Source organism: Gossypium hirsutum, chromosome D09 (genome assembly GCF_007990345.1).
Source record: "Gossypium hirsutum isolate 1008001.06 chromosome D09, Gossypium_hirsutum_v2.1, whole genome shotgun sequence".
In the NCBI taxonomy this organism is placed as follows: Eukaryota; Viridiplantae; Streptophyta; class Magnoliopsida; order Malvales; family Malvaceae; genus Gossypium; species Gossypium hirsutum.
In genome coordinates, this window is record NC_053445.1 from 50,470,719 (window position 1) to 50,479,394 (window position 8,676).

At 33.2% G+C, this 8,676-nt stretch overlaps 2 protein-coding genes across 4 annotated transcripts; one reads left to right on the forward strand and one right to left on the reverse strand.

The window, feature by feature from the left end:
- Positions 1–1,182: 1,182 nt before the first annotated feature.
- Positions 1,183–5,202, reverse strand: LOC107890569 (uncharacterized). 2 transcript variants are annotated; one of them, XM_016815058.2, is made up of 12 exons: positions 5,012–5,202; positions 4,816–4,899; positions 4,271–4,366; positions 4,092–4,167; positions 3,901–3,996; positions 3,707–3,780; positions 3,491–3,598; positions 3,218–3,355; positions 2,764–2,869; positions 2,206–2,414; positions 1,571–1,658; positions 1,183–1,443 (listed from the first exon to the last, which is right to left on the reverse strand). In XM_016815058.2, the coding sequence occupies exons 1-11, from the start codon at positions 5,063–5,065 to the stop codon at positions 1,590–1,592; spliced, it is 1,110 nt and encodes a 369-aa protein (XP_016670547.1). In that variant the 5' UTR covers positions 5,066–5,202; the 3' UTR covers positions 1,183–1,443; positions 1,571–1,589. The 2 variants fall into 2 exon arrangements, with proteins under 2 accessions (XP_016670547.1, XP_016670546.1); XM_016815057.2 differs by having other exon boundaries at positions 1,183–1,478; positions 5,012–5,194.
- A 743-nt stretch (positions 5,203–5,945) lies between these two features.
- LOC121220994 (malate dehydrogenase, cytoplasmic) lies at positions 5,946–8,098 on the forward strand. 2 transcript variants are annotated; one of them, XM_041101260.1, is made up of 7 exons: positions 5,946–6,062; positions 6,650–6,808; positions 6,886–7,061; positions 7,144–7,421; positions 7,493–7,628; positions 7,702–7,813; positions 7,904–8,098. In XM_041101260.1, exons 2-7 carry the CDS (start codon positions 6,676–6,678, stop codon positions 8,002–8,004), a joined length of 936 nt encoding a protein of 311 aa, XP_040957194.1. In that variant the 5' UTR covers positions 5,946–6,062; positions 6,650–6,675; the 3' UTR covers positions 8,005–8,098. The 2 variants fall into 2 exon arrangements, with proteins under 2 accessions (XP_040957194.1, XP_040957193.1); XM_041101259.1 differs by lacking the exon at positions 5,946–6,062 and adding an exon at positions 6,118–6,519.
- The last annotated feature ends 578 nt before the right edge of the window (positions 8,099–8,676 follow it).

An 8,676-nucleotide genomic window follows, 5' to 3' on the forward strand; every position in this document is an offset into this window, starting at 1 on the left:
CTCAACTTCAAAACGTTACAAAATTTTTTATTTAAATCACTAAGCTATTAAAATTATGGTTGTATGGCTTTTTCCTTCATACCACCTATACCAACATAAAGCTCTTTCTCCTTCTCTTTTACAGTTTAGTTTTTTTTTATAAAATAACTTTAATCGTCATGAATTTTCAAATCAAAATTTAAATATATTTCTTTTCCAATATTTGACATTGACTATCAAATTGGTTTGGATTTAAAGTATATTTTACTCATCAATGGGTACTAATCCACCATATCGATCGTCGAATTGTTGCTAAGAGCTTGCTAGTTGAAATTAAAAAAGAAAAAAAAAACTAACGTTCAAGTGACTTAAACAAAAACTTTTGAATAGTTCAGAGACCATTTTATAACTTTTGAATTAAGTGACCAAAATGTAAACTTATCAATAGTTTAGTGACATTAATTATTGTTTACTTTATAATTTTTTGGGTATGATTAAGGTATTCCTTATATCCATTTTTTTGGTCAAAATCAAGGTATCCACCGTTGATAGCAATAACTAATCCCTCACTGCGAGTGCTCTCCAAAGAGATAAACAACTGATTATAAAATGTATTTCATTCCCATGAATGAAGATCGAACCCCGACATCATAGTTAAAGGATGAGATACTCTTTATATTCATTTTATAGTTTACGAAGATTAATTTATTTTTGAAGTCCATGCCCTTCTCAACAATGGCATATCTAAAGTTCAAATATGTATTCTCTCTTGAAAATGCACAATACCTTCCCTTACTATTGCTGCATTGGAACTTCCTCATCGCAATTATTTCCATCTCCACCAAATAATTTGCTGCATATTTTATAAACGTCGATGGCATCCTACATTGTGATGTTGGAGGTTGCTACCGCGGTGGCAGCTGCTACTGCTGCATCATCCACCCTATGCTGTGTATACTAATAACCAGATGTCATGGATGTGGGGTTAATCGAAGGGTTATAATTTAGGGCCGTAGAATGGAACCATCATGAAAACGGAATATTGTATTTTCATTTCTACTTAAATTTCTATATTCCGCTCATCATCAATGAAGTATGCTTCATCTGACTTCCCGTATCACCAATGAATTAAACAATGAGTTTGAAATATTTTATTTCCCAAACTACATTTCAAAACTAAAATTTTAAAGCCCAAAAACTAAATTTAATTTTCAACGCTACATTATTTTTTTCTTTATTCGGAATTTCTGAAAATAATATTTACCAAAAACAAACATTTAAGAATTGAATACAAAAGGCCAAAAAAGAAATCTACATAAAGTCAAATGGTTAAAGACAAGCTAACCTTGAAAAGCATATAGATACAATCATCATAAGGCTCAATCTTCCTGTCTCATCTGCAGTCTCTTAGCCATATGACACCCGAAAATAGCCAAATTTTATACTTGATGCAGCTACTAATTCCTAAAAAAAACCGACATTTTGTTCGCCGGATCAACCTATCCAACATCATTGAAGGACCAATAAAGAAAACAGCTTCATAGATAACAATATATCCCTTAGTTTCCCGGTAATAAAAGATAAATCATACCAGGCTGCTGCGAAACTGCTTAGTCGAGCTTGACATTAGAGTATAAAAGTGTGTCCCTTGTCAGTGGCATATTGAGAAGGAAGTAAACCTGCAGTAGTGAAAAGGAAAATGCAAATGAAAAAAGGATATATACATGGCACAGTTAAAAGAAATATAATCAATCGAATAAATGACTCTTACAGCCACACCCCAATAATTGAACAGTCATTAAAACTCCTAAATCAGTGAACAGTATAGAGGATGTGGATCAATATGGACAATGATGCAACAGACCAAAGCCTTTGCCAATGAAAACCTAGAGAAAGAATTTTCTTTTTCCCTTTTCCAGAGGGTCCCAATGCTTTTTCTTGGATCCTATAGCCGGTCACTCTTTTGCACCCACTAAGTAAAACAAAGTCTTGCTTGAAATCAATCATCAGAATTCAAAGCAGTATAAAAACCGGTTTCTCTGAATTTTTAACTAGCTAGAAAACCTGGGGTGAAAGAAATCCCAAAGTTCATTAAAGTACGATTATTTGGTTTTACGAAATTGGATTTAAGATGGAGCTCCAGTATTACAAGAAATGTTTAAAAACAAAAAACTCTAGGAACCACGCAAAAGCTGGAACCCAACTTATATTTAAAACAAATCTTACCCCCAGGAGAGTTGCGATGAGAAGAACAACTCCAGTTATCCATGCAAGGGTTCTTCGAACCAAAACTTGTGCAGCAAGGGTGGTATTAGTTGGAGTTTTTGTTTCTGCCAACCAACGTGGAGATGGACGAGAGGTAAACATCACATTTATCAATGGTTTTGATACTGGCTGAGATGCCCCATTAAAGACAAAAACTCCAACAATTTGACCTGCCCAATCAGTGGTTAGAGTTTTAAAAAAAAAATCAGCAGCCAGGGATTGAGGGGGGGTGGAATAAATGCTGCCAACAACTCAAGAGAAGAAAAGCAATCGCTCTAAATTTTGTGAATAATATCATCATCACAAATGTTCAAAGATTTCAACATGAATTGGTATGTCTAGTTTTACAGAGATATATAAATATATATATGTACGTTACTGTGTTCTTTACCAAAAGTTGCCACTATGTCTGCCTTTGCATTTGTATACACAGAGTATGTAATAAATGTAAATCTTAATCAAATGGTTTAACTGAAGACCTTTTTCATTCTATGGGAGTGTGTTCAATACTTTACCAACCTTCATATGCTGTCTGCAGTGAATCAAATATCTTTGGAAGTGTGGCAAGCAGAAGCCTCATTCCTAGCTTATCAAAACCATCAGCATCCTGCTGCTCTTGCAAAGCCTGTATTATATATATTGTTGGAGACATTAAGAGGATTAGCAAGTAGGCAAGTAATGAGGAAGCAAACATAAACGAAAGGCAATACAACTACAGACATTAAAATAAAATGAAGATACATGACCAAATAGAAAAAAGAATAAGCATGTCCGATGCTTGAGGCCCATAATTAGAGACAATCCAAGAGAGTTTTAATTGATATTAAACGCCATCATGGAAAGTGAGATGAAAGGGATAAAAGAAACCTTCCCACCTAAACATGATGGTCTCCAAGTATATTTTCAGGCAAGACATCAATGCATGAAAATAAAATACTACTATTAGCCAAATGAAAGTCCATATGTTTAGCACCTTAATCCCATCAAAAGAACCCACTATCAACTCAGCAGGTCTATGCAAAGCCTGTGACAGATCTTCATGCATTTGCATTGCTTTCCTTATATTGTGGGACAGAGCAAACAGTTTTGATGCAAATTCCCTGTGTACTTTCTGCAAAAAACCAAAATCAAAAGCACTCAATTGGGTAAATAAGAATTCAAGACAAAATATGATTACTACTATGAAACAGCGCCAGTCAAAAAAAATTCATAGAACAGCATCTAAATATTGGTTCCTGAATAAGACCTTTGACATATGAAGGTTCACAACGTCACCATTTTCCAAGGGAATTGCCAATATTCCATGCAGTGGCTTAGTAGCATCAGGTACATATGATCCACCCAACCAAGATGCCTAAACACATTTAAAAACCAATGTCACATGTGTGACCCAGATAAACAATCAAAGGGAATATAAACAACCCAGAAATTAACTAAAGCAAGCCAAGAATAATAAACTAACAAAGTCATTGATCTCTTCTTCAGTGTAATCTCTTAGAGGCTCGTCCAAGGAAATAACAGATACTTGCTCTTCATCTACAAGAAAATTTATGCAGTGAACAAATACTATGAATGTATGCATTCAGGGAAAATCAAAAACACAAAAAAGTTATGACTACATCCACTAGTTTTATGTATTGATAAAAGGTCAGGTACCTGGAAGCTGAATGTCCACTTTACTTGAACCAAGACCAACACTACTCTTCAAGGCTTTGTGGAAGAGAGCATTCTTGGGTCCAACAACAAGAGGATCTGAAGACCAAAGAACATTTATTTAAGCAAAACACTTGAGAGTGGTAAGGGGAGAAGAATCAGAGGAAATGATCTTTTCTGAAAAGAGAAGGTACCATCAACTCCACTAACTTCAAGCATAAAAACGGCACGAGGTCTATCAAATGGATTAGAAATGAGAACCTCATTCAGCTGCAAAAAAGCGTCGGATATCTTTGAATTAAAGCTTCTAAGAAAAGAAATAGGAAAACTAACAAATTTATTACTGAGAACTGGTAACACTAAAGAGCGTGACCTTAGATGAGCCAGCAGCTGAAAGTGTAATGGGTGGTGGAAAACCAAGCAAGACTGATGCAGTCGCACCAACTTCAGGTAACAACATTGGCTCTGACTGTTAAAAGAGACATGACAAAAGTTATTCCAATATCAATAAGCCGCATATATATACATATGGACAAAGTAATTTCCCCTACTATCCAAAGTCCATCTAAGAAACACATTGAAAAACTTTATATCATATAAAAATGGCAGACTGGCAGAAAATGATAGTAACATCAAATTATCAATACAATCTTTAACATTAATCAATTTAAAACTAGTAATAATACGAAGAATAAGAAAGCTCTTATACATTGTAAAACATCCACATAAAACAAAATCACTAAATTAAAATACTACATAAGTTCCAGATGTTATTTTACAATTTTACATATTCTGGACAATTCAACTTAACTACCCACAATCTCTTAATACTTAAAATCTTCACCAAATTATAATTCTTGAAACCTAATTATAAATGAATGAATTATATTAGAGTATAAATAAATAACTAAATAAAACCTGAAAGGCATCGTTAGAGGATGGAGCGCGAAGGAATTGATGAGTAGGACTGTCGATGAAGAAAACTGATCCAATAGATTCAGCCTACAGTAACAAAAATCAGAAAAAGAAAGAAAGAAATTGAATCAATTAAAAGAAATATTACAATCAGATATAATTATATGAAAATAAAACAAAAGATTTAGAGATAACAAACCCTAGAGATTGAGAAGAGAAGTGACGAGATCAGGAAAAAATCTATAATCTTCATGGTAAGAAAAATGATTGATTAAGGGAAAGCGCGAGAGCGATCTGTGTTGTCGTCTTTTACCAATTTAATCTGTGTGGAAAAAAAATGCTTCGAAAAACCGTGTGGATTGATGTACGTATTTTACCTACAATTATTATAAGCAAAATTAAAATTGTTATCTAAAAATATTATAAGCAATTAATTAATTTTTTAAAACTAAAAAATATTTTTATAATCTTTATACTTTAAAATAATTTAAATAATTTTTAATTATTTAATTTTTTTTAATTTTAAAAAATTAATTAATTGTTTATGTAATCAGCAAAGTTAACAATTAATTTTTCTTTTTTTTTAGTGATTCCACAAAAGTTTAAAAAAAATTAAATAGAATTAAAATAACTTTTTGTAAACTTAAAGTTTAAATAAATTATTATTTCTATTTTTTATAATATTAGTTTGACTCTTGAATTTGTTCAGAAATTTTAAACTTCTTTTTACATGATTAACACTTTAACTTGTATTGTATTCTATCACCTAGGTTAGTACCTATACACTAACACTGTTCATTTTTGCTAATGTGAAATTGATAATTAATAGTGACACATGATAGTTATTAATATGCTACATGGAAAATATAAAAGAAACTTTAAAATATATAAATTAATAAAAAAAAGTTATAATTGTTTTCACATTAAGAATGTACCTAAATAAAATTTGTCTTATTCTTTTTATTCTTTTTTTTAATTTATGCTTATCAGATCGTATTCCGAAAAGCTGCCACATATTATCACTAGATTAATTACCAATATCATGTCAATACAAATTAATAGAGTTAGTGTAGAGGTATGATAGGTGATTAAATAAAAGTTCAAGTACCAACTAGATATTTTTGGATAAATTCAGGGGCAAATACAGATTAACACTTTTAGTTACCAGTGCTGTCCGTACGTACTGTTCTTCTTCCTTAGCAAAGCTGATTGGTTCCCGTGAAGAAAACTTTCTGTATTTCAATTGGCCTGTAAGTATAGGAAAACCCATCATTGCACGTTTAGTTGTTAATGAAAGCAAGCTTCCATATACTGTTTTTTTTATGTTCTTTGTCCTTCACCCATTTTCTTGACAATCATATGGAAGCTAGATTCTTTTCTTTATAGTAGAGAGCTCTTGATGGTTTTTTCTTTCATTCCTTGCACACTTCCTTTTAGCATCTGATTTCCTCATTGTGATCATCTCTGAGGATTCTTACACCAATGATATCATATACATACATATGTATATATAGTCATGAATTCAACAGAGGCCTTTATATCATCGTTTGATTTGGGAAAGCATGGAACAGGAGTATATTATTTTGCTTCAGAAAATCTTGGTAGTTCTATTTTCTGTAACTTTGTTCTGGAAGATAATCAAGCACATGTGTGGTCTATTGATCATAGAAAAAGAGCCTGTGACGGTACTCGTTACCGGCGCTGCAGGCAAGCTTGAAGCAATTCTTGTCTTTTCATCATCTTTTTTCCTTTATCAAATATGACAAATTGTGCACATAAATCATAAATAGTTTCATTTATGCTTATGTAGTTTCAAAAGTTTGATTTTCTTCAACAGGACAAATTGGCTATGCTCTTCTTCCCATGATTGCGAGGGGGGTCATGTTAGGCCCTGATCAGCCTGTAATTATTCACATGCTTGATATCGAACCCGCAGCTGAGGCCTTGAATGGAGTCAAAATGGAACTGATTGATGCAGCCTTTCCTCTGCTCAAAGGTATATATATGTCTCATGACTCCCATTTTCTTGGTTGAAAATTTCTTATGATTTCTCGTCATGTTGTTTCGAAAAAGATGTTGTTGCGACGACCGATGTTGTCGAAGCCTGTCAGGGCGTCAATATAGCTGTCATGGTTGGCGGATTTCCACGGAAAGAAGGTATGGAAAGGAAGGATGTGTTGTCCAATAACGTATCGATTTATAAAGCTCAAGCTTCGGCCTTGGAACAGCATGCTGCCCCTGACTGCAAGGTGAGAAAACCAGTCTACTTACCAATACAAATTGTCATGAAATTTGACATCAGATATATTAGTACCAGTTCTTATCATCCAGGTGCTAGTGGTTGCCAATCCAGCCAACACCAACGCACTTATCTTGAAAGAATTTGCACCTTCAATTCCGGAGAAAAACATCACTTGCCTTACTCGTCTCGATCATAACAGAGCATTAGGCCAAATCTCTGAGAAGCTAAACGTTCATGTTAGCGATGTGAGGAATGTAATCATATGGGGAAATCACTCGTCGACTCAATATCCAGACATTAATCATGCATCTGTCAAAACCACAAATGGAGAGGAATCTGTCAGAGATGCCATAGCAAATGATAATTGGTAACAAGAAACCCCTAGTCTATCTTGATGCTTTTTAATAAGTTTCCAATCATTCTAATAACTCTTCCTAGGTTGAACACCGAGTTCATTACCACGGTGCAGCAGAGAGGGGCCACCATTATCAAAGCTCGCAAGCTATCGAGTGCATTGTCAGCTGCAAGTGCTGCTTGTGATCATATACGTGATTGGGTTCTTGGAACACCCAAGGTCGTTAATCTTTATTTTTACATTGCTTGCTGTATTGACGACTCCATTATTTACTTTGGGTTCATTTGTTCAGGGAACATGGGTGTCCATGGGAGTGTACTCTGATGGGTCATATGGAATTCAGCCTGGCATCATTTACTCCTTCCCAGTTACATGTGAGAAAGGACAATGGTCAATTGTTAATGGTAAGTTGCATTCGCTTCGACCATGCCAAAATTGATGCATACTTGAGGCAATGATTTGCTTATTTGAGAATATTTCATTGCAAATGGCAGGGCTCAAGATAGATGAATTGTCGAGGGAAAAAATGGATGCAACGGCGAAAGAGCTGATGGAGGAGAAAACACTTGCCTATTCTTGCCTGATTGATGATTAAGTGAATGAATAGTTGGAGACTAATCAGTAACTAATGAACTCATGAAAATCATTATCATAATAATAATAAGGGAGAATAAGGCATTTTGTTCTAACTTTGTGTTTATTTGCAGTGAACATCTGTCTTTATACATAAATTTGCAAAATTTCTCATTCACGTCAATACTACGTTAATTGAGGATTCCGAAATAAATATTGGATACCAATGTGTCAAATACGATAATTTTTTAAGTATTGAAAGATGAAATTATATATTTTCTATAATAACAATTGACACAATTATGGTAATAAATAATTCTAGCCTAGTTAAACTTGTGTATCGAGAATTGGTCATAGTAGCAATTGACCTGTTAACTGATTAAACTGGTCGAATCGATCAGTCAGTTCAGTTAGATTATTTTGTTTTGTTCTATTTTTAATAATTTATCTAATTAAATCGGTCTAATTGGTTTGACCATTTTTAGGATAGACTCTTTTCATTTAGTTGGTTAGTTTAATGGATAAAGTAGCTTTTAATTCTTGAATTTGATAGTTTTTTCATTTTGATCCTTAAATTTTTTTATATTAATCTTGAAACTTGATAGTTTTTCTAATTTAATCCATGAACTTAAATTTTATTAAGTTATATATGATTCCACATCATCACCCAATTTTTTTAAAATATATATTTTTT

Coding starts and splice junctions, on each gene's coding strand:
- LOC107890569 (XM_016815058.2), bottom strand. CDS start 5,065: ATGAAGATTATAGATTTTTTCCTGATCTCGTCACTTCTCTTCTCAATC. Junction 3,356..3,490: donor TGAACCTTCATATGTCAAAG/GTCTTATTCAGG, acceptor GGTTTTTTGCAG/AAAGTACACAGGGAATTTGC. Junction 1,659..2,205: donor TCATCGCAACTCTCCTGGGG/GTAAGATTTGTT, acceptor TCACTACTGCAG/GTTTACTTCCTTCTCAATAT.
- LOC121220994 (XM_041101259.1), top strand. CDS start 6,375: ATGGAACAGGAGTATATTATTTTGCTTCAGAAAATCTTGGTAGTTCTA. Junction 6,520..6,649: donor ACTCGTTACCGGCGCTGCAG/GCAAGCTTGAAG, acceptor TTTCTTCAACAG/GACAAATTGGCTATGCTCTT. Junction 7,629..7,701: donor GGGTTCTTGGAACACCCAAG/GTCGTTAATCTT, acceptor TCATTTGTTCAG/GGAACATGGGTGTCCATGGG.